The 23,619-nt window shown below is 40.4% G+C and overlaps 1 protein-coding gene across 4 annotated transcripts in view; it reads right to left on the reverse strand.

Moving 5' to 3' along the window:
- Window positions 1-23,619, reverse strand: part of STK4 (serine/threonine kinase 4) — a 102,771-nt gene that overhangs the window by 73,555 nt on the left and 5,597 nt on the right. For 2 of the 4 annotated variants that reach the window (XM_089307941.1, XM_002721229.6), the window contains exons 2-5: window positions 21,472-21,552; window positions 13,097-13,225; window positions 10,072-10,186; window positions 6,133-6,297 (exon numbers count right to left, since the gene is read on the reverse strand). In XM_089307941.1, coding sequence (XP_089164067.1) covers window positions 6,133-6,297; window positions 10,072-10,186; window positions 13,097-13,113 — 297 coding nt within the window. In that variant the 5' untranslated portion in view covers window positions 13,114-13,225; window positions 21,472-21,552. Of the gene's footprint in view, window positions 1-6,132; window positions 6,298-9,065; window positions 9,181-10,071; window positions 10,187-13,096; window positions 13,226-13,476; window positions 13,619-21,471; window positions 21,553-23,619 lie in introns of those variants that run through there. The other 2 variants (XM_017350754.4, XM_089307942.1) reach the window with 2 other exon arrangements.

Here is a 23,619-nt window from a genome sequence, read left to right on the forward strand (position 1 = left end):
GCTCCTGGCTTCGGATCAGCACAATGAGCCGGTCGCAGCACGCCAGCCGAGGCGGCCATTGGAGGGTAAACCAACGGCAAAAGGAAGACCTTTCTCTCTGTCTCTCTCTCTCTCTCACTATCCACTCTGCCTATCAAAAAAAAAAAAAACCTATATTAAAAGGAAGAAGAGGGGCTGGAGCTGTGGCGTAGTGGGTAAGGCCACCCCCTGCCGTGCTAGCATCCCATATGGTGCCAGTTCGAGTCCTGGCTGCTCCACTTCCAATCCAGCTCTCTACTATGGCCTGGGAAAGCAGTAGAAGATGACCCAAATCTTTGGGCCCCTGCACCCACGTGGGAAGACCAGGAGGAAGCTCCTGGCTCCTGGCTTCAGAATGGCGCAGCTCTGGCTGTTGCAGCCAGTTGAGGAGTGACCCAGTGGATGGGTCTCTCTGCCTTTCTTTCTCTCTGTGTGTAAATAAATAAATTTTTTTTTGACAGGCAGAGTTAGACAGTGAGAGAGAAACAGAGAGAAAGGTCTTCCTTTTTCCGTTGGCTCACCCCCCAAGTGGCCACTACAGCTGGCGAGTTGTGGCCAGCGCACTGCGCCGATCCGAAGCCAGGAGTCAGGTGCTTCCTCCTGGTCTCCCATGCAGGTGCAGGGCCCAAGGACCTGGCCCATCCTCCACTGCACTCCCGGGCCACAGTAGAGAGCTGGCCTGGAAGAGGAGCAACTAGGACAGAACCGGAGCCCCAACCGGGACTAGAACCCGGGGTGCCGGCACCGCAGACAGAGGATTAGCCTAGTGAGCCGCAGTGCCAGCCAATAAATAAATCTTTTTTTACTAAAAAAAAAAAAAAAAGGGAAGAAGATATACACCTTTTTCCAGCATGGAAAAAAAATGCATAAGCTATGGGGCCGGCATTGTGGCATAGTGGGTAAAGCTGCTGCCTGTAGTACCGCCATCCCATATGGACACCAGTTCGAGTTCTGGCTGCTCCACTTCTGATCCAGCTCTCTGCTATGGCCTGGGAAAGCAGTAGAAGATGGCCCAACTCCTTGGGCCCCTGCAGCCATGTGGAAGACCTGGAAGAAACTCCTGGCTCCTGGCTTTGGATCGGCGCAGCTCTGACCATTGCGGCCAATTGGAGAATGAACCAGCGGATAGAAGACTCCCTCTCTGCCTCTCCTTCTCTCTCTGTGTAACTCTGCCTTTCAAATAAATAAATATTAAAAAAATGCATAAGCTATATATTATGAAGCAAAAATTATACACAAAATTATATATGAGGGAGCCTCAAAAAGTTCATGGAAAATGTCTATTATGAAATATATGCATGGATTTCAAAATTTTTTGCACCAAAATAAACTTACCTTTCTTAAAATATTATTTACTTATTTATTTGAGATGCAAATGGCAAGCGAGAGCTGCCATTTGCTGGTCTGCTCCCCAAATACCTGCAATAGCTGGGGCCAGAGCTAGAAGCCAGGAACATAATCCAGGTCTCCCCGCTGAGTGGCAGAAACCCAATCACTTGAGCCATCACTGCTGTCTCCCAGGGTTTGCATTAGCAGGAAGCTGGAGTCAGAAACAGCTGGGCAAAGAACTCAGGCACTCCAATATGGAATGCCAGTGTCTTAACTGCTAGGCTGTCAAATGCCCAGCCGTAAGCTTGTATTTTGATTTTTCCACAAACTCTTTGTAGCCCCCTCATACAGCCCTGCTTTTATAAAACAAAAAGATCATAATAATGATCATGGCAATAATAAAATCACCACCAATAATAAGCCATATTGTTATAACAAAAACACTCTGTAGGGGCCGGCACTGTGGCATAGCAGTAGAGCAGCCACCTACAGTGCCAGCATCCCATACGGTCACTGGTTCAAGTCCCAGCCATTCCATTTCCAATCTAGCTCTCTGCTAACGGCTAGGAAAGCAGTGGAGGATGGCTTAAGTTCTTGAGCCCCTGCGTCTGCCTGGGAGACCTGGAAGAAGCTCCAGGCTCCTGGCTTTGGGACAGCTCAGCTCCAGCCTTTGCGGCCATCTGGGGAGTGAATCAGCAGAAGGAAGACCTCTCTCTATCTCTCTGCCTCTCTGTAACTCTTTCAAATAAATAAGTAAATAAATCTTAAAAAAAAAACAACACTCTGTAGTAATACATACTAAACAGTTTTATCTAGAAGACAGAATCACTAAGTGCTTTTACCTTGATTCTATATACATCAGTAACATTCTGACGATTTACATAATCATGTATTACATGTGCAATCAGGAAAAAAATGTAAAAACTGAAAAATTAAAAACGATACATAAAAAGCTTTAGTTTGTGGCTTACAGAATAATACGTGGCAACAGCACACATTACGGTAAATAACTGCTTACACACTTCCCCAGACTGGCAGGCCCACTGAAGGAGCAGGTACAGTTCCTGTGCTTTGGGAAGACAAGGATTTCTAAACAGAACTAAAGATGCCAACGGACTTTCTAGCAGCATCACTCATGTGCTGCTGAGATGTCGGTGAGTCAGGTTAAGCCAGTCAGGAGCAAACATCAGGTAATACTTTTACATCAATCTCACGTTATCAGTTCTATGTGAAAAATTAACATGAGAGCTTATGGCTTAGTTGTTCCTTCACTCTGAAACTGAAATTCGCAGGTGTGTTTTCAAACAAACAAACAAAAAAATTATTTCAAAGACTACAGCCACAAGAACAAAAATAAGAGGGGATTAGAACATACATTATGGGGCCAGCGGGCCAGCACTGTGGCACAGTGGGTAAAGCCACCACCTGCAGTGCCAGCATCCTATATGGGCACCAGTTTGAAACCCAGCTGCTCTACTGATCCAGCTCTCTGCTATGACCTGGAAAAGTAGTAGAAGATGGCCCAACTACGTGGGAGACCCAGAAGAAGCTCCTGGCTCCTGGCTTTGGATTGGCCCAGAAATGGCCCATTGCAGCCATCTGAGGCGTGAACCAGTAGATGGGAAGATTCTCTGCTTCTGCCTCTCTGTAGCTCTGCCTTTCAAATAAATAAATAAATCTTTTTTTAAAAAATGCATTACAAAACTTTGTTAGCTAGAAAGCAAGCAGCCAAGTTTGATTCTCTGAACAGACGTAAAATGGAATTCTCAATCAGGGAGTGGGAAAATGGGAAACAACCTGACTTTAACACCAACTCATTCAAAAGGCTCAGAAACTGGTAGCATCAGACACCCAGAAGAGGGGTAAAAGTAGATTATTTCAGAAAAAATGGACTGAAAAACCATAAGGAGGCAGCTAGAGTCCCACAGCCTCCTTTCAACACCAATCAGCTGAGGCATCCCCTGCCTCATCCGGGCATTAGACTGGAGGTGTATTCTCTGGAGAGTGAAACTGAGATTTCCAGACAGAACAAAGTATGGGTAGCACTGTGAATCAAAATGGTAGGTTGGCAATTATATGCTAAAAGCTGAAATTTCTACCAACACTTCTCAGAAGGCTGCCAACAAGGCCTATAACCACTAGACAAGATATAAGAGAGAAGCCTAAACTTAGCCACACTGGCGATTTCCCAACAAAACGAGCCAGTCAGATCATTCTATAGCATAGTCTCATTTTATTGTAGTCAACAACAACAGCAAAAACTCAGTCTATTCTGCAGCAAAATAACACATTTGCTGTAAATTTTTAAGAGAACCAATAAACAATAAACCAATAAACAAGTTCAGCAGGACACAAGGTAATAGACAAAAAGCAAGTGTATCCTATATACTAACAATGAACAATCTGAAAGCAAAGAAAGTAATTCCATTTAAAATAACATGAAAATAGTAAAGCATATAGAGATGAATTAACCAAGTGCAAGACTTGTACATTGCAGATAACACTGTTTAAAGAAATTAAAGATATACATAACAAGATATCTTGGCCTATTTAACATTGTTAAGAAGGCACTATTTTCAAACTGAATTAAGATTCAATGCAATCCATCAAAATCTCAATGGTTTTTTCTACAGAAACTGACAAACTGATTCTAAAATTCATACTGAAATACAAGAGATCAAGAATATCCAAAACAATCTTCAAAGAAAAGAAAAAAAAATCAGAGGACTCACACATAATCAATTTCAAAACTTACTAAAAAGCTACAAAAACAAGACAATGTGGTACTGAAAAAGGAAAGATATATGAGGGTACTTTAGATTTCTTAAAAATGGAATTAAGGGACCAGCATTGTGGCACAGAGGGTTAGGCCACTGCCTGCGACACCAACATCCCTTAAGAGCACTCGTTCAAGTTCTGGCTGCTCCACTTCTAATCCAGCTCCTTGCTAATTTCTCCTGGGAAAGCAGTAGAAGATGGCTGCCGAAGTGCTTGGGCCCCTGCCTCCTAGGTGGGAGACCCAGAGAGAGTTCCAGACTCCTGACTTTGTCCTGGCCAAGCCCTAGCTGTTGCAGCCATCTGGGGAATGAACCAGCAATAGCAGCTCTATTTCTCCTCTCTCTCTGCAACTCTGCCTTTCAAATAAACAAATAAATCTTTGCTAAAAATGGAATTAAATGGTAAGTTTATTTTGGTACAAAAATTCTGAAATTTATGTGTAGTTTTTTTTTTTTTTTTTTTTTTTTTAAGATTATTTATCTGAAGGGCAGAGTTATAGAGAGGAAAAGGCAGAGGCAGAGAGAGAGACATCTTCCATCTGCTGGTTCACTCCCTAGATGGCCCAATGGTCAGAGCTGGGCCAGACCGAAGCCAGGAGCTAGGAGTTTCATCCAGGTCTCCCATGTGGGTGTAGGGGCCCAAGCACTTGGGCCAGCCTCCACTGTATTCCCAGGCCATTAGCAAGGAGCTGGATCAGAAGTGGAGCTGCCAAGACTCAAACTGGTGCCCAAATAGGATGCCGGCGCCAATGGCTGCTTAACTCACGATGCCACAGCACCAGTACTGTGAGTTTTTTTCAAAATATCAATTTTCCATGAACTTTTAAAAAGACCTCTCATAGAATGGAGTAGAATTAGAAATCCAAATCCAAAAATAAATGCATACATTATGGCCAGTGGGTTTTCAACAAGACTGCCAACACAGTTCAACAAATAATCTTTTTAACAATTTTATTGAGATAACTGGATATCAATATGCAAAAGAATGAAACTGGAGCCTATCTCGCACCACGAAAATCATGACTTTGCATTTGCTAATGATTTATTAGATGACGCCAGAAGCACAGGCAACGAAAGAAAAGAAACTGGACATCACCAAAATTTTTAAATTTTGTGTTTCAAAGAATATCATCAATTTGTTGCAAATTTTAGTGCATACTTGTCCAGAATTGCATCTATTTTTCTTCAAATACTTACAAATATACCAATGTATTTTATAAGAGCACATAATTTGAAACTTCCTGCTTTAAAAAACATAGTTTTGTGGGTTTTTTTTTTTCATTGCACTATCAAGGCAGGAGGGAGAATCAAAAGTCAAACCCTGGATCCAAATGAGGAGAAGGTTCCCAGCATAGTAACTGTGGAATACTATCAGAAGTAAAATGAGATGATGTTGTATCTCTTACAAGGAAAGCAATTTGGATTTAACTTTTCCTCCTTATTTAAACTTACAGTCTATCATTTCTTGTTTCACTTTTTTTTTCTTCAATTTAATTTGCAAGGCAGAAAGAAAAAAAGAGACAGATACAGAGAAGAGATCTTCTATGAACTGGTTCATTCCCCAAGGGCTCACAACAGCCACGACTGGACCAGGCCAAAGCCAGGGCCCCAAACCTTAATCTGGGTCTCCCATGTGGGTGGCAGGAACCCAAGCACTCGAGCCATCATGTGCTGCCTCCCAGGGTGTGCATTAGCAGGAAGCTGGAATGGGAAGCTGGGATTCAAACACAGGTAGTCTGATACATCATGTGGGCAACCCAAACAGCATCTTAACCACTGTGCCAAATGCCTGCCTGCCTATTTAGTTTATTTTTATAAAAATTAAACAAAGTTAAACTATGTGACTTGAACTCCAGGAAAGCACCAGAAATAACCTACTCTTTGGTCACCTTGGTAGAGTCTACAATTTTTTGCTAATACAATACAAGTCAGGTATTATATTTTAAAAATAAGTTCAAAAATCGCTTCTTAGGACAAAGGTATCAATACAAGAAACATTTTTACTTACTGTAAGTTGACCTGCTACACCAAAATCCGCGAGTTTTGCATGTCCCTCTGTATTTAGCAAAATATTTCCTGCCTTGATGTCTCGGTGTATTTTTCTCATAAAATGAAGGTATTCCAATCCTTTAAGAGTTGATTGTAATACTGTAGCTATTTCATCTTCTGTTAACTGGAAAAACAAAAATGAGAAGTTCATATTCTATCAGTTTACATCAACACACTGAGAAAGGAAAAAAAAACTAGAATCAAATTCCTTTATTTGAATACAGACCTAAGACTTTATTCAACTGCAAATAACAATATCTTCAACACATTGACCACCCTCAAAATTATACTTCCATACCAGATCTTCTCCCCAAACACTAGATTCATGCATTTGCCTACAATTCATCTCCAACGGCACTCCTAAAAGCATCACAAGCTTAAGAGGTCAAGATCAAATTCATTTCCACCACCCACCACCTCTCCCTCCTACTCACTCAGCCTCCTCTACCCTTTCCCAGTCCTTCACTCAGCAAAAAGCAATTTCGTTCTTTCAGGTGCTCAGGCCAAAACTTGAGGTCATCCTTGTCTCTGCTCTGTCTTCCAAATATTTGCTCTGTAATCATCCCAGCCCAAGTCACCATCAAGTCCTGCCTGACCTATCCTAAAAATCTTTTTCCCCAAAGTCAGTTTTTGTTTTTTTTTTAAGATTTGTTTTATTTATTTGAAAGGTAGGGTTACAGAAAGAGAGAGAGAGAGAGAGAGAGAGAGGTCTTCTATCTGCTGTTTCACTCCCCAAATGGCTGCTATAGTCAGCACTGGGCAGCATGAAACAAAGAGGCCAGGCACTTTTTCTGAGCCTCCCACGTGAGTACAGGGGGCCAAGAACTTAAACTGTCCTCCACTGCCTTCCCAGAAGAAATTAGCAAGGAGCTGGATTGGAAGTGAAGCAACCAGTGCCCATAAGGGATGCCAGTGCTGCAGGTTGTGGCTTACCCACTATGCCACAATGCCGGCCCCTCCTAATAATCTCTTAACTGGTTCCACTGTTTCTGCTTTTGACCCTCTATCTTTTCCACATGACAACAATACTTACTCTTCCCATCCAACTACTAACCAGGCCCGACCCTGCTTAGCTTCCAAGATCAGACAAGATCGGGCGTGTTCAGGGTAGTATGGCCATAGACCGTACTTACTCTTTTAAAACAGAAACCAGATCTGCTCAAAACCTACCAACGGCTTCCTAAATTGCTCAAAATAAAAGACCGTTATCACCAAGGCCTTAAGTGACCTAGCTCCAAGCTACCTCTCCAACTTTATTTTCTACCCCATTTATTACATTCAGCCACATAGATGCAGGAGCACAAGGACTTGGGCCATCTTCTACTGCTTTCCCAGGCCATAGCATAGAGCTGGATCAGAAGTGGATTAGCCAGGACTTGAACCAGTGTCATGGGATGCTGACACTGCAGGCAGTGGCTTTACCTGCTATGCCACAGTGCTGGCCCCCAGTTTTTGTCTTAAAGTCTATTTTGTCTGATGGGATGATAGCTACTCTGGCTCATTTTTTACTTCATTTGCATGGAGTATCAATTTCAAGTCTTTTGCTTTCAATCTGTGTGTATCTTTGTTGATAAGGGTGTTTCTTGTAGGCAGCATATAGATTGATTTTGTTTTTTAATACATTCAGCCAGTCTGTATCTTTTAATTGGAGAGTTTAGCTCATTTATATTCAAGATTATTATTGAAAAGTAATGACTGGGTTATGCCATTTTTCTGTAAATATTCCTTTTGTTTGTTTTGGATCTCCTCTTTGCTATTATTAAGAGGTTTTGTGCCTTTACAGTCTTTCATGATGCTGATTATTTTTCTCTGTTTCTGTTTGTGGTATATCTTTAAGTATCATTTGTAAGTATCACTGAGTGCTGACAAATTATTTCAATTTTGTTTGTCTTGGAAGGTCTTTATTTCACAGAGGAATAACCAAACAGGATTACTTCGAGCTAAGAAGCTTCTGCACAGCAAAGGAATCACTTGACAAAGTGAAGCAGCAACCAACACAGTGGGAGAAAATATTTGCAAACTATGCATTTGCTAAAGGATTAAAATCCAGAATATATAAGGAGCTCAAGAAATTCAACAACAAAACAACCTAGTTAAGAAATGGGCAAAGGACTTGAACAGGCATATTTCTTTTTTTCTTTTTTTAAAGATCTGTTTTATTTGTTTGAAAGACAAAGTTACAGAGAGGGGGGGGGGGGGGGGTTCCTTATCTGCTGGTTCACCACCCAGATGGCCACAATGGCTAGAGCTGACTAATCCGAAGCCAGGAGCCAGGAGCTTCATCCAGGTCTCCCATGTGGATGCAGGAGCCCAAGCACCTGGGCCATCTTCCACTGCTTTCCCAGGTGTGTTAGCAGGAAACTGGATCAGAAGTAGAGCAGCTAGGACCTGAACTGGTGACCATATGGGATTCCAGCATGGCAAGCTGGGGCTTTAACCCGCTGTGTCACAGCATTGTTCCCGAACAGGCATTTTTCTAGGATGAAATACAAAGGGTCAGGGGCCGGTGCTGTGGCACAGCAGGTAAAGCCGCCACCTGCAGTGCTGGCACTCCTTGTGGCCGCCAATTCGAGTCCCGGCTACTCCACTTCCGATTCAGCTCTCTGCTATGGCCTGGGAAAGCAACAGAAGATCGCCCAATTCCTGGGGTCCTGCACCCATGTAGGAGACCCAGAAGAAAGCTCCTAGCTCCTGGCTTGGGATTGGCACAGCTCTGGCTGTTGCAGCCATCTGGGAAGTGAACCAGCGGATGGAAGACCCCCTCCCCCCCCGCCTCTCTGTAACTCTGTCTTTCAAATAAATAAATCAATCTTAAAAAAAAATACAAATGACCAACAAACACATGAAAAAATGCTCAGGATCACTAGCCATCAAAGAAATACAAATACTAACCATAATGAGGGGCCGGTATTGTAGCATAGCAGGTAAAGCTGCTGCCTGCAATGCCAGCATCCAATATGGGTGCCAGTTCAAGTCCAGCTGCTCCACTTCCAATCCAGCTTCCTAGGAAATGCTAATGCACCTGGGAAAGCAGCAGAAAATGACCTAAATGCATGGGCCTCTGCACCTACATTAGAGACCCAGAAGAAACTCCTGGATGTCCCAGCTTTGGCCATTGTGGCCATCTGGAGAGTAAACCAGTGGATGGAAGATCTCTTCCTCTCCATCTCTCTCTGTGTAATTCCTCCAAATAAATAAATAAATATTAAAAAAATAAGTAGCCCACCAAGCACTCTCTACCATTTCACTACCTCTTCATCTTATACATTAATCATTTTCTTCACGGTTTTTACCACTACCTGCCATTTCTTTTCTAGTTAACATTAATTGTTTTTTGTTGGCCTAGTGGAAAGTACACTACTGTAAGAGCAATGTTGTCATCTGTTTTGCTACTGGATCTCTAAGACCTATAGCAGTGTTCTAGAAATATTTACTGAATAAATAAACAGCTTAAGCAATTGAACTGGAATTAGAAATTATGACTTCTAGGTCTTATTCCAGCAAATAATATTACTTATTACACAGTAAGGTAAATAGTCTTTCATAATGGGATTACTCTCTGATTAACAGGAAGCAGAGGCAGTTAACTTGTGAACATGGTAGGTGGATGAAGAAATCCAAACTAAAGTATTTAAAATTCATGCCCTAACTAATATTTCATAGTTATTTTTTTCCCAGTAAGAAAAGTATGCTAAAAACCACTGGATTGATCTGGTGTAAAACTGCTACCTTTAGAAGACATGAGAGAGTAATGAGGAAGAAACAATAATAGAAAATAAGAAATCTGACAGTTATTTGTCTAGATACAGTAGCAAGAAAATACACACAAATAAAAGGCTAAAGCAAAAAAATGGTGAAAGAGACTTGCTCAGCTGCAGCTTCTACCAGGTAAACTTACCGTTTTATTTCGTAATCGAATGATATCAGATACAGAGCCAGCTCCACAGTACTCCATAACGATCCATAAGTCTGTGTTTTTAAAATAACTTCCATAATATTTGACTACATGAGGGCTGGAGACAAAGACAATGTAAATTAGTGAAATAGCCTTCAAACATCTCCAGTAATCATATTACTAAATACGTTAAAATTATTTCATCTCAAAAGATCAGTTTTCATAGTTGAGTATGGGCAACCTCCTGATAAATGTAAATTATTATCACTTTTCTGAAGACTAATATAAGACAAAAGTACAAACAATGGGGAGATGCTTTAACCAGCATTTAAATCTCCAATTTATCCTCAAAAAAGTAAAAATGTTCAGAAAAAGTTATCTTCATAGTACTGTTAATAAAAATGAAAATTTGGGGCCAGCACTGTGGCACAGTAAGCTAAGCCTCCGCCTGCAGCACCAGCATCCCATATGGATGCTGGTTTGTGCCTCAGCTGTTCCTCTTCCAATCCAGCTCTCTACTTATGGCCTGGGAAAGCAATGGAAGATGGCCCAAGTACTTGGGCCCCTGCACCCATGTAGGACACCTGGAAGAAACTCCTGCCTTCAAATCAGTCCAACTCTAGCCACTGTGGCCATCTGGGGAGTGTACCAGCGAAAGGAAGTCTCTTCCTCTCACTGTCTGTAATTCTGCCTCAAATAAATAAATAAATAAATCTTTTTAAAAAAAGAAAATTTAGAGTCTATCTAAAGAACAATCTTCCATTAGGGAGCTTAAGAAATAATGATGTACCCATATAATGAAACATCATGAGTCCATGAAAAATGACACAGAGGAATATTTGAAAATGAGAAAATATTCTATATGTTTAAAAAAAAAAGCAGGCTGCAAAATAGTTAGTAGAACTCCAAAATAAGATACAGAAGAATATATCAAACAGTATTTAACAATGATTTTTCAAAAGGTAACTTTCTTTTCATTTTCATTTTTCTAAGAAGTCATACAAATTTTGTAGTAAGAAAAAGCACACTACAATCTACAGAAAAAATATCCAGGTTCAAATCTGGAATCTTAGGTCTCATGCTTGAGAACAAATATTAAACAAGAAATTTCACAGAAAAGTCAAACACACCATTAAAATAATCTGCCCTCTGAGAGCCATCAGCTGTATCTGGCAGGATTATCGGGGTCAAACAGAGTTACTAATAACCAAAGGTCCTAAAACCAACTTGGTTTCATTAATTCTCAGAATTACAAATGCCTGGGGCCAGCACTGTCGCGTAGCAGTTAAAGCTGCCCCTGCAGTGCTGGCATCCTATATGGACACCAGTTCAAGTCCCAGCTGCTCCACTTCTGATCCAGCTCTCTGTTATGACCTGGGAAAGCAGCAGCAGATCGTCCAAGTGTTTGGGCCCCTGCACCTGCATAGGAGACCTGGAAGAAGCTCTAGGCTCCTGGTTTCAGATCAACACAACTCTGGATGTTGTGGCCATTCGGGGTGTGAACCACTGGATGGAAGACCTCTCTCTTCCTCTGCCTCTCTGTAACTCTGCCTTTCAAATAAATAATTAAATCTTTAAAAAAAAAATTACAAATGCCCTTCATCCTTGGGAAGCATGCCAATGATAAGGACAGCCAATAAAACAAAACAAAAACAAAATCACAATGAGTACTAATGAAGAAATGAGGAAAAAAATCTCCTAAGGTACAGATCACATGTGCTTTCCCTCCCCTAGATTCCTACAAAATTTACTGCCTCTATGAGGCAATCAATGCCCATGTATTACTGTGAGGATATGTTCTACCAGGTTCTACTGCTGACCAGATTTTATGTGCAAGTATTTGCCTGCCCCATCCAAATATTCCATAAACTCCCAAGCACATGGACTCAACCCTGTATTTCTTGGTATTCCTCAGAGTGCCTAGCATAAAACAGACTCTTCAAAACCTTTTTTCTTTAGAGAGAAATTTCTACACCCAGTTTGGAACACAGCTCCTGTATAGTCTCAGTCCCAGCTGGCCAACTACAAAGAGCTACAATGTTTCTTATAAAGGAATACAAGGAAAATTGCTGCTCCAACCTTGTTAATCCATTCAAGAAAAACAGGGGTGTTATCTAATAGGCAGCAACCACAAAAACAGCCAAACAGAAGGGCAGGCAGGGAGAAGAGAAACAGCCGCATTCAGATCAAACCTGGGAGCCTTAAGGACTCCTGGACAAGCTCCCTGAGGGGTCACTCCACTTGTCATGATGGTGAAGTTTTACACACCGGAGGCATTAAGAAGATCTGCTGACCAAAAAGGCGTCTGAAGAACGAATACTGCTCCCAGTTCAAGACTTTCTTACTTCCCCCTTCCAACTGCCTATAGCTGGCACTGCCCAACTCTGTTTCTCTCAAATCTAAACAGTGCTAGGGAAGCCTGCTCCATTACAGCGACCAACCCATGTTGTCACGGAATTTCAGAGCAAACCACACGCTTTTCTGTGGTTGCCTTTTGGCCTGACTTCCTGCTTACAGCATCTGACGAATCTTAGTTCCTCAAAAATAAAATACTTAACTATTCTTAGATTGGATCATTTGTTTTCTTGTGAAAGAATGGTAATAGATAAATAAGTGTTCTCTTTTCATAGGCGTATTTGATATTTTAAGATTTCTAGAGCTAAAAAGTGTTTGAATTATTTCTTAGCTGCCCACAGAAATGTTTTCTCAATAGGAAGTAACAGAGATCATAATCAAGGAAGAAGAAAAAAAAAGCGGCACATTCTGCCCCTCTTCCTGGTATCTGTGAGGGCGTGGGGGTGGGTGGGAAGGGGGCAGGGAGGGACTATGCAGAAATAGCAGCTTTAATTCTTTAGCTGCAAAAACATACAAACTTTTTCATCCTATTTTTCTGAAAGGAATATACATTCTGATTTCACTGAGGTCTCTCTTTTGCAAAATATCTAAGTAAATGAGTCTCTAGGTGTCAAGCTCTAAATCACGGCAAAGTCAAAGCCACGTTCTTTCCAAAGGAACCCATTGCCTTTACCTGTCACATTGCTGCATTATGGAGATTTCTTTGATTATCTCCTGAAGATCTGATTCTACAGGAACTTGTTTAATAGCCACAATCTGTCCGGTCTCTTTATGAATAGCTTTATACACGCTGCCATAGGACCTACAGTCGAAGGAAGGAGAATATTTATAAAAGCAGAAGAAGCCAAGAGATAAAAAGTAGTAAAACACAAGCAACTCAAAGCCCTAATTTTATCCCTAAATGCCTGAGATACACACACTTAGCTACACTTGTAAAACTGAGATAGCTAAAGTACTTCAGAGGAAAAAAACTGCCAAGAGAAATACCACAAAATGGAGTGTTAAATACTTCACGTCTAAACTTTAGCTAATGACTTGTGAAATAATAATTACAGTTAAGTGCCAGGTGTCTGCTAGAAACTGCATCATCTTGGGCTGATGCTGTGGCATGGCGGGTTTCGCCACCTGCAGTGTCAGAATCCCATATGGTCGCGGGTTCAAGTCCTGGCTGCTCCACTTCTGATTCAGCTCTCTGCTGTGGCCTGGGAAAGAAGTAGAAGATGGCCCAAGTGCTTGGGCCCCTGCACCCACACAGGAGACCCAGAAGAAGCACCTGGCTTCTGGCTTTGGATCTGTGAGCTCCGGCCATTGCAGCCATCTAGGGAGTGAACCAGTGGAAAGAAGACTTCTCTCTCTTCTCTCTGCCTCTGCCTCTCTGTAACTCTTTCAAGTAAAATAAATAAATCTTATAAAAAAGAAAAAGAAACTACATCATCTCAGTTCATCCTTACCCAAAAAAGGGAAAAAAAAAAAAAAGAAAGAAAGAAAAAAAGATGAAGAAGGTTCCTATTTTATAGAGAGGTTACATGATTTGCCCAAGGTTACATAAGTGAGAAGTGGTCAGTCCAGAATTTGAACCCACAGATCTGAGCACACTGGTGTGTTCACATCTACACTGAGGTACCACATAGAAGTAGAGGTCTTTGTTTTCTTGTATTCATTTTAGTATCTTCATTCATTCTTGTCTTTCTTCTTTTTATTTGTAATAATGCTTAAGATATTATGAAAACTGTTTTTGTATGAGGTGAACAGGGCATATACAAATTATTTTATCTCTGTTCCACCTTTCCTTAAGAGCTTATTATCAAAATAATAAATAATTGCAGTTATCCACTTTATTTGGGGGTTATAAAAACATCAGATGGGGTCGCCGCCGCAGCATAGGTGAAGCCTCTGCCTGCAGTGTGGCATCCCCTATATGAATGTCGGTTCAAGTCCCAGTTGCTCTACTTCCAATTCAGCTCCCTGCTGATGTGCCTGGGAAAAGCAGAGGAAGATGGCCCAAATCCTTGGGCCCCTGCACCCACGTGGGAGACCCAGAAGATCCAGGCTCCAGATTTCGGCATGGCCCAGCCCTAGCTTTTGCAGCCATTTGGGGAGTGAACTAGTGAATGGAAGATCTCTCTCTCTCCTTCTCTCTCTCTATCTCTGCCTTTCAAATAAATAAATAACATTATATGTAAAATCTAAATAGGTTTTGAGTCCTATTGTGACTCCATTATCTATCATTTACAAACACATTATTAACTTTTTGTGCCTCAAATTGTTCATAAGTAAAATGACAAATACAAACTATAAGACAGCTATGCTCATCAAATCAGACACTATCATCACCTACCCAGATTACATTTTCACTGGAATCCAGGCTGTCAGTGCAATAATACCAAGTATACTCTTTTGGGAAAGCAGCAGAAAATGGCCCAAATATTTGGAATCCTGTTACTCACATGGGAGACCAGATGGAGTTCCATTATCTTGGCTTTAGCTTGGCTCAATCCTGGCCATTGTGGCCATTTAGGCAGTGAACCAGTGGATGGAAAATATGTGTTCTCTCCCTCTCCCCTCTATAATTCTTTCAAATAAATTAATCTTTAAAAAATTGCTGGGCTGGTGCCATGGCTTACTTGGCTAATCCTCCACCTACGGCGCTGACACCCTGGGTTCTAGTCCCAGTTGGGGGGCCAGATTCTGTCCCGGTTGCTCCTCTTCCAGGCCAGCTCTCTGCTGTGGCCCGGGAGGCAGTGGAGGATGGCCCAAGTGCTTGGGCCCTGCACCCGCATGGGAGACCAGGAGGAAGCACCTGGCTCCTGGTCTCGGATCAGTGCAGCACGCCGGCCATAGCAGCCATTTTGGGGGTGAACCAATGGAAGGAAGACCTTTCTCTCTGTCTCTCTCTCTCTCACTAACTCTGCCTGTCAAAAATAAAAAAAATAAAAAACTTAAAAAAATTGCTTGATTATTAAAGTAACAAAACTTTTTATTTAAAGATTTTAGTTATTTATTTGAAAGTCACAGTTACACAGAGAGAGGAAAGGCAGACAGAGTTTTCCATCTGATGGTTCACTCCCCAACTGACCCCAAAAGCCAGAGCTGAGCCGGTCTGAAGCCAGGAGCCAGGAGCTTTTTCCAGGTCTCCCACGTGGGTACAGGGGCCCAAGGACTGGTGCGAGTCTCTGTTGCTCCACTTACGGTCCAGCTCTCTGCTTTGGCCTGAGAAAGTAGAAGATGGGCCAAGTCCTCAGGCCCCTGCACCTGCGTGGGAGATCCAGAAGAAGCTCCTGGCTCCTGGCTTTGGATCAGCTCAGCTCTGGCCATTGCAGCCAAATGGGGATTGAACCAGTGGATGGAAGACCTCTCTCTCTCTCTCTGCCTCTCCTTTCTCTGTGCAAGTAACTCTTTCAAATAAATAAATCTAAAACAAACAAACAAACAAAAAACACCTCTCCCCCTCTCCGTTTCCAGAAGAGCAAAAGGAACAAATTTTTTAAAAAAAGTCTAAACAGAACACATTAAAACAAACAAAAAAACCTTCCATTCCATTGGAATCCCTTATATTTGCAAAACTAGTGTACTGTCGCTTAAATATGGCACCAAATACTTCTTTGACAGAGAAAAGCGACTGCTGATGATGTGTGGAAGACCTAATCACTATTCCTTCTTTGCTAAAACAATCCTGATCTGTTAGCGTGGCAATGTTCTTCGCTGTAATGGATAAATCATGTTAATCCAAGCCAGCACAGGAATTTTTTTCCATTCTGTGAGTTCTGGCCAATGAATTTTGAGAATTTTGCCAAAGGGTTTCTAAGAAAGATCTTCCCTGCTGAGACAAGACCTGCCACCTGCCAATTCTCTTCTTGCGTTGGCTACTGTCATGTGAGGGGTGGTCCTTAAAACTAATAACAGCTATCTTGAACTCCTGAGAACTGTCCAGATGCCAACCTTTATCACGTCAATTAACTACTCCTGGAATCCCTTACTCCCAGGTTACTTAGTTATTAAATGCTTTTTGATTAGCCACTGTCAGTTGGGTTATCCCAACCAAAGGCATTCTTGATGAACCAGATCCCATGTTTGTCAACCTATTTATTTACACCTTCACTCTGGAAAGACACTTTTGCCATATAGAATTCTTTACCAATAGTTTGCCCTGAGCACTTTCTCTGCAGTCTTCCAGAATACACTTTGCTGAGAAGTCTGCGTTCATTGATCGTCATTTTTCATAGGTAGTATCTCTCCAAAGCTTTAAAGATTTCCTCTTGATTCTTAATATCCTACAATCTTATGCTGAGTTGATTTATTTGGCACTTTATAAGGTCTTCAACCTGAAGATTTGTGTCTTTCTTCAAGAATGGAAAGTTCTCATCACTATTTCTTCAACTATTTCACCTCTTTATCCCTTTCCATAGCTCCTAGAATTCCTACTAAACCTATATGGCACCTTCATGTTGTCTTCAGGGTTTCCAACATTGTAACCCTCTGTTCTGCATGCTATGATAGGCGCCTTTTGTGATCAGTCTCATTTCCTTCAATTAACAAAATCTTTTCAGGTAACTAGCTCACTGCTTCCCCAATTATTAGACATTTAAAACTTCAATTATTATAGTTTTCATTGTCAAGATTCTCAATCTTTAATTTTGTACTGGATTAACTGTTCATGTTAATAATCTTGTAATCATTCAAGGATGTTATTACAAGTATATTCAAAGTCTTGACAGATTGTTCCATTATTTCTATTTCTTTAGTTGTGCATTCCTATCTGTTAGATCTGCTGATTATCTCTTGACAGCGGATATCTCTGTATGATTTTATTTCATCTTGAATGATTTTCTTCTATACAATACTGGCAGGTGGTTTCTGGTTTCTTCAGCCCACTCATCTGGGCCGTACAACTTTAAACAGGTCTTACAATAGAAATGTGGGAACTGTGGAGATGGGGTTGCCCTTCAAGATACTATACCTGAATACAGTACAGGCCCAGTTTCTATTGTCAGATCTGTATCTTTGCTTTTTCTTCACAAGCAAATAGCACTTTCTAGTGTAATCGGCAAACTTACTTTAGCATGAGTTTACAGATGAGGAGGCTGGTCTCAGCCCACAACTTCATGCAGGAAGTCCAGTGCAATCTCCTAGTAAGTATAGGGCATGCTTTTCCTTCCTCTCATTATTATGCAACCTTTTCTTTCCCTATCCATAGTGGGCTTTGAATCCTTACATTTAAAACAATTAATTTTCAGTATAATTATGAGAATGGAGAGATCTCTGCCTGGGATCACCCAGAAATCTTGACCAAAATAGTCTTCATACCTCTCCTATGCTACCTTGATAGCAAAGAAAACACCAATAGTTCATATGAACAACTAAGACTCATGATTCTACATCTTGCATTTATGATGATTTGTGGAGGAGATAAAAGAATTCATTCAGCTCTTCTTCAAGCTCTTTTATAAATAAGTACCTTTAGACCTGATTCTCTAGAACAAAAACTAAATGATTCAGTGAATTTTAACTGGCAAAAAATAAATTTGATGAAGTAGGTGTTTTACACAAGCCATACAAGGCAAGGATCAATGCAGAATCAATGTAGGCTAATGGAAATAATACAGTATTTGAGGCCAAACTAATCTAGTGCAAGTCTTAATATCATCACTCGTTAGCTATGAAACCATAGGACCTCTTTCTCTGTCTCTGCCTCTCTCTGTAACTCTGTCTTTCAAATAAAATAAAATAAAATAAAATGAAATAAAGGAAGAAAGGAAGGAAGGAAGGAAGGAAGGAAGGAAGGAGGGAGGGAAGGAGGGAAGGAAGGAGGGAAGGAAGGAGGGAAGGAAGGAGGGAAGGAAGGAGGGAAGGAGGGAAGGAAGGAAGGAAACGAAATTACGGGCAAGCATCCTATGCCAAAAACTGAAATATGTCAATGTGTAAAAGGTACTTATGGGGCTGCCGCTATGGCGTACTGGGTAAAACCACTGCCTGTAGTGCCAGCATCCCATATGGGTGCCAGTTCTAGTCCCGGCTGCTCCACTCATGATCCAGCTCTCTGCTATGGTCTGGAAGAGCAGCAGAAGATGGCCCAAGTCCTTGGGCCCCTGCAGCCTTGTGGGAGACCCAGAAGAAGCTTCTGGCTTCTGGCTTCGGATCGGCGCAGCTCCAGCCGTTGCAGCCGTCTGGGGAGTGAACCAGCGGATAGAAGACCTCTCTCTCTCTCTGCCTCTCCTTCTCTCTTTGTGTAACTCTTTCAAATTAATAAATAAATCTTTAAAAAAAGAAAAAAGGTACATATATAATATAAAGAAAAAGGTGGTAGGCTCCAGTGCCAAACATTTTCCAAGTGCTCTGCATTCATCTGGGTTTAGAGTTTTGGCTTACTCCACCACAGATACACACAATTCCTCAAAACCCAGAACGAACATATCTCCAGAAAAGTTCTTTAGCCAGAGTACATTTCAAGACGTAGGTCAGTGAGAGTGCACAAGCCATTCATTCTCCATATCAACTTAAGGATGGCATAGCAGTTGTGTTTGACAGGAGGTGCAGCTAGGATCTTCAGGATACTTCTAGTTACATGATGCTTGCTCAGGTTTGTTCTGTAAAGGTGACAAAAATCCAAGCTCTGTGCTATCATTTAAAAGAGCAATACGGTGATAGCAAGAGAAAAAAGGCCTGAGGCTGTTACTGTTTTCTTCCTGGTGATGTCACAGGGAAATCTCTGAGTTCCTTGAAGACATCCAGAGATCTAAAACACAATTAAAAAAAATAATAATAATTAGCTTAGTTTTTTCTTACATTATAATCCTCATATATTTTCTATTGGTATCTTTTGATATTTCCCAAACCCAATCACTCCAGTCACCTTAAGAAAACCTAATTATATTTTAAGACTTAAGATTTAGAACTGATTTAACATGAGATCTGAAAACACTCCATTTGATATACTTAAAATAATAACAGTTGGAACTTAATGAACACTATGTCACAAGCATGGTCTTTAGTACTTTATTTCTATTATTCCAAGAAATTCTTACAGCAATTCAATGAAGTAGACACTATTTGTATCCCCACTTTATGGGTGAGAATCTGAGGCTTCAAAATATGAATCAATTTGCTCAAGTCTACTTGTTCATTATAACTAATAAGAGTAGAGCAAGGATTTAATTCAAGTCTGTATGACTGCAGAATGTATATTCTTATTACTGTAATATACTTTCATTAAAATGAAATGAATTTCATTAAAAATGAATGTACTTTCATAAAAAAATTATCTAGTCTACCAGTCTTTAGCTTATCACAAGTATATAACTTACAACTGCTCTAAGGTTAAGGGGCTCATTGCCTCAAGGAAAAAGATGTCAGGCTAAGACTGAAAATGGCAGGCAAGAGATGTAGTGGAACCGTCACTTCTCCATACCTTTAATGATGTCAGTCAACTGCAGTCTTCAGATTCATCTTGGACTTGGCCTGGCAGCACAGCTGGTGTCATCTCTCTCTTGCCCTCTCTGCTTGATTTCTTGCTTGATTTCAAAGAGCATTTTTTTTCAACTTACAAGAAGATTATTAACTAAGGCTTTTCAATGACAAACTATTACACGTATTCCAGGATTGGGTTTAACATAACTGTAGATCTGTACTAAGCACAAATAACACCAAAACTAAAATAACCAAGTAACACATTAAGAACTGATTTTAAAGAACATACAAACATTAAAAGTGTATTTTTAAAAGTTAACACGAGTACGTCAGATATTCTCTTGAACCAGACATACTCCCAAGGGATTAAGAATACACACACACACACACACACACACACACACACAGGTACACACACATGATTCTTTACATATGTATAAACTCTCTCTCTGAAAAATACACAAAAAACTACAACACTGGTTGCTTCCAGGGAGCTAAGACAGAAATGCAGGGGTCAGTTTTTTTTTAATTGTAGGCACTTTTATGCTTTTTGACTTATTGAATAATATGAATCTAGTATTCAAAAATTAACAATAAAATCTTAAGAAAGGGGGTCCCTACTGTTTTAGTGTCCTGGTTATTAAATAAGAAAAAATAAATACACAGGATTTAATAAATTAAAATGATATGTAAAAATGCAAAAAATTATCATGTAACCCTTATTGTAACATTAAAGTCAAAGATGACAACTATCTATTATTAAATATTATTTCCACAGTATTTGATAAATTCATTCATATGTCTATATTTCAGAAAGTCCACTGGTTCTAAGCCTGGAATTCCAGATCTCCTAATAAGCTGAAAAGGTAATTACATTCCTTAATTTATTTCCTGCATTTCACAAAGCTACAATAACTAAAATGCTAAATTCTATTTTTTTATTGAAACTAGTTACTGCACATTGGTCAGAAGCTATAAGCAGGGACAAGCATTGTGGCATAGCACGTAAAGCCACAACTGAGATGCCAGAATCCCATATGAGTGCTGGTTCAAGTCCTAGCTACTCCACTCCAATCCAGCTAATGTGCCTAGGAAAACAGTGGAAGATGGCTGAAGTCCTTGGACTCCTGCCATCTCCAAGGGAAACCCAGAAGAAGCTCCTGGCTCCTGGCTTCAGACTGGCCCAGCTCTGGCTATTGTGGCCATTTGGGGGGTTAAGATTCTCTCTTTCTTTCTCTTTTCTGTCTCTGCTTCTTTCTCTGTAAAACTCTGCCTTTCAAATAAATAAATTAATATTTTTATTAAAAGCTATGAGCAGCAAATAAAAGTACATCTGATTAGAAAAACTTTTTGAATGAATTATACTCTAATAAATGCTATTAAACAATTAAAATCATACAAACTATAAAATCTACAAGAAAGAAAACAGATGTCCTTGGCATTATAGACTGGGAATCATTAGATCTGACCACAACAGTGACTGGGGTAAAGGGGAAAGGGCATTTCAAGAAGTACAGTACCTCCTACCCTGCCTGGAGCCACAGTAACAAGGATCATTGACATGACAAAGGTTCATATTCCCCTGGCCTGGGATAGGAAAAACACTGGGATCCACTGGTCTATCTCCGTTTTCTCTACACTCACCCTTCTCCAAGTTTCTCCAAGACATCAAATACTTCTTCTGGTTGTTTGGTTAAACTGTCTTCATCCAACTTTTTCAGCTGCCTGTGAATAAAGAAAATATAAACACAAGATACACTTTACTTGCTAGGAACTAGAACAGAAAATACTTTATTTTGCAATTAGTAGTCTAGGAATTTCTCTACAAAGTCTCACTAGTAAATAAAAGCAAAAGCAAACTAAGAAATTTCTAGGGGACTCTGAAGGACTGCTCTGTGGAGGGATTCCACTTGTTCTGGGTTACCACGATAAGCAAAATCAGGACCAGAAGGTGGAGAGCTGCCAAGAGCCAGATTTTACTCCAACACATATAAGAATTTTCTAACAATAAAAGTTGTCCTACAATGCTTTAGGTTGCCTTAAGAGGTCCTTAGTTCCCCATTGTTGGAAAAATTAAAACCAAAAATTTGTCATGTGGCTGAAATGCTGCAGAATGGTTTCAAGCATTAGCTATATTCTTTTTCAAAGATTTATTTCTTTATTTATTTGAAGGGCAGAGTAAGAGTGAGAGAGAGACAGAGGTCATCCATCTGCTGGTTCACTCCTCAAATGGCTGCAATGGCCAGGGCTGGACTAGGCTGAAGCCAGGAGCTTCATCGAGGTCTCTCACGTGGGTTCAGGGGTCCAAGCCCTTGGGTCACCTTCTGCTGCTTTCCCAGGCACATTAGCAGAGAGCTGGACTGGAAGTAGAGCAGCTGGGACTTAAACGGATGCCCACATGGGATGCCAGCATTGCAGAGCAGTTTAACCCATTATGTCACAATGCTGGCCCAAGCTATATTCTTTAAAATCCACTTGAATATTGGGATTCCATGAATTAAAACAACTATTCTCTTCAGAAAACATATTTAGTGTAAAGTTAACTATGAATTAAGACTGGTGGTCAAAGAAAACAGATCATCTTTGTTTCCTATTAGCAAAGTTTGGGTAATTCTGTCAAAATACAAATTCTATAGGTATCATCAAAACAGCAAGTAGAAAGTATATGTTTAGACTTGATCAAACATGAAAGATAACTAGGCAATTGGGAATTTCAATCTCACAAAGACTCTCCCAAGAGCAGATATGAACCTTGACTTATCCCAAAAATCAAAGGTGCATGGCTGTTCGCAACTTCCAGATAGGTCAGATTTTTCTGACTATGCCAGACAACTGTAACATCAGATGTTATAAATTAACATTTGTTAAAACTCTTGAAATTATTAACAGGCTTGAAGTGCTTTGCTAAGGAGTGTGTGTGTGTGTGTGTGTGTGTAACAGCTACACAATGACTTCCTGAAACTACAAAGGACAACAAAGAAAAGAAAGGTCAGGAAATGGTGAAATATGGAAGTAGTCACACTGGAGATTTCTTGGCATAGAAAAAGGTTTAAACTATTTAGACAATACTAATTCTTATAAGACTTGTATTTAAAAACACACACAAATATGTACTTTCCTAAAGAAAACAGAGAAATCAGAAAAAAAAAAAAGCCTTTGACCACATCAACTGTAGCTACCAAAAAACACTGATCTCAAAAGGAAAATCTACCTAACTTCACAAATATCAAAGACTGTATGCTAGAGAACAGAACTGCTCAAAATCAGTAACCAACTTAACATGAATATTAACTGAATAAAATGACCACATTGACCTTTGAAAATCAAAAGGTCCTAAAAATTAAATTCCAGTGACATCATAAAAACTCCCAGATTCAAAACAAAAAAGATTGAAATGAAACTTCTTAAACTTCAGAACTGAAATTTCTGCGAAATCAGAAGTCAGAAAGGGCATCTCATATGCCAGGGGTTTTTTGTTTTGTTTTGTTTTTTTCTTTTTTGGTAAAGCCCTACATTTTAACTGTGTAAACAATGGACGATACCTCATTTCTCAAGCATAATTAAAGTTTTATAAACAGCTTATATAAAGGAAGATCAAATGTGTTTCTTTTAAGCATTTACTCTTTGTGGTTTACAGAAAGCAAAACTCACTGCTTCAGCTACTCTAGAGACCACAGCACAACAAAGGAAACTGCTACTGCCGTGAGAGCCGGCTGCAGGCCTCCGATAACTTTGACGAACTTCATATGCCTGCTCGGATGCTTCTTTGGAACAATCTAAACGGGTTTTTGT

Source organism: Oryctolagus cuniculus, chromosome 11 (assembly GCF_051225735.1).
Source record: "Oryctolagus cuniculus isolate XC-2025 breed Fujian yellow rabbit chromosome 11, ASM5122573v1, whole genome shotgun sequence".
Taxonomy (NCBI): domain Eukaryota; kingdom Metazoa; phylum Chordata; class Mammalia; order Lagomorpha; family Leporidae; genus Oryctolagus; species Oryctolagus cuniculus.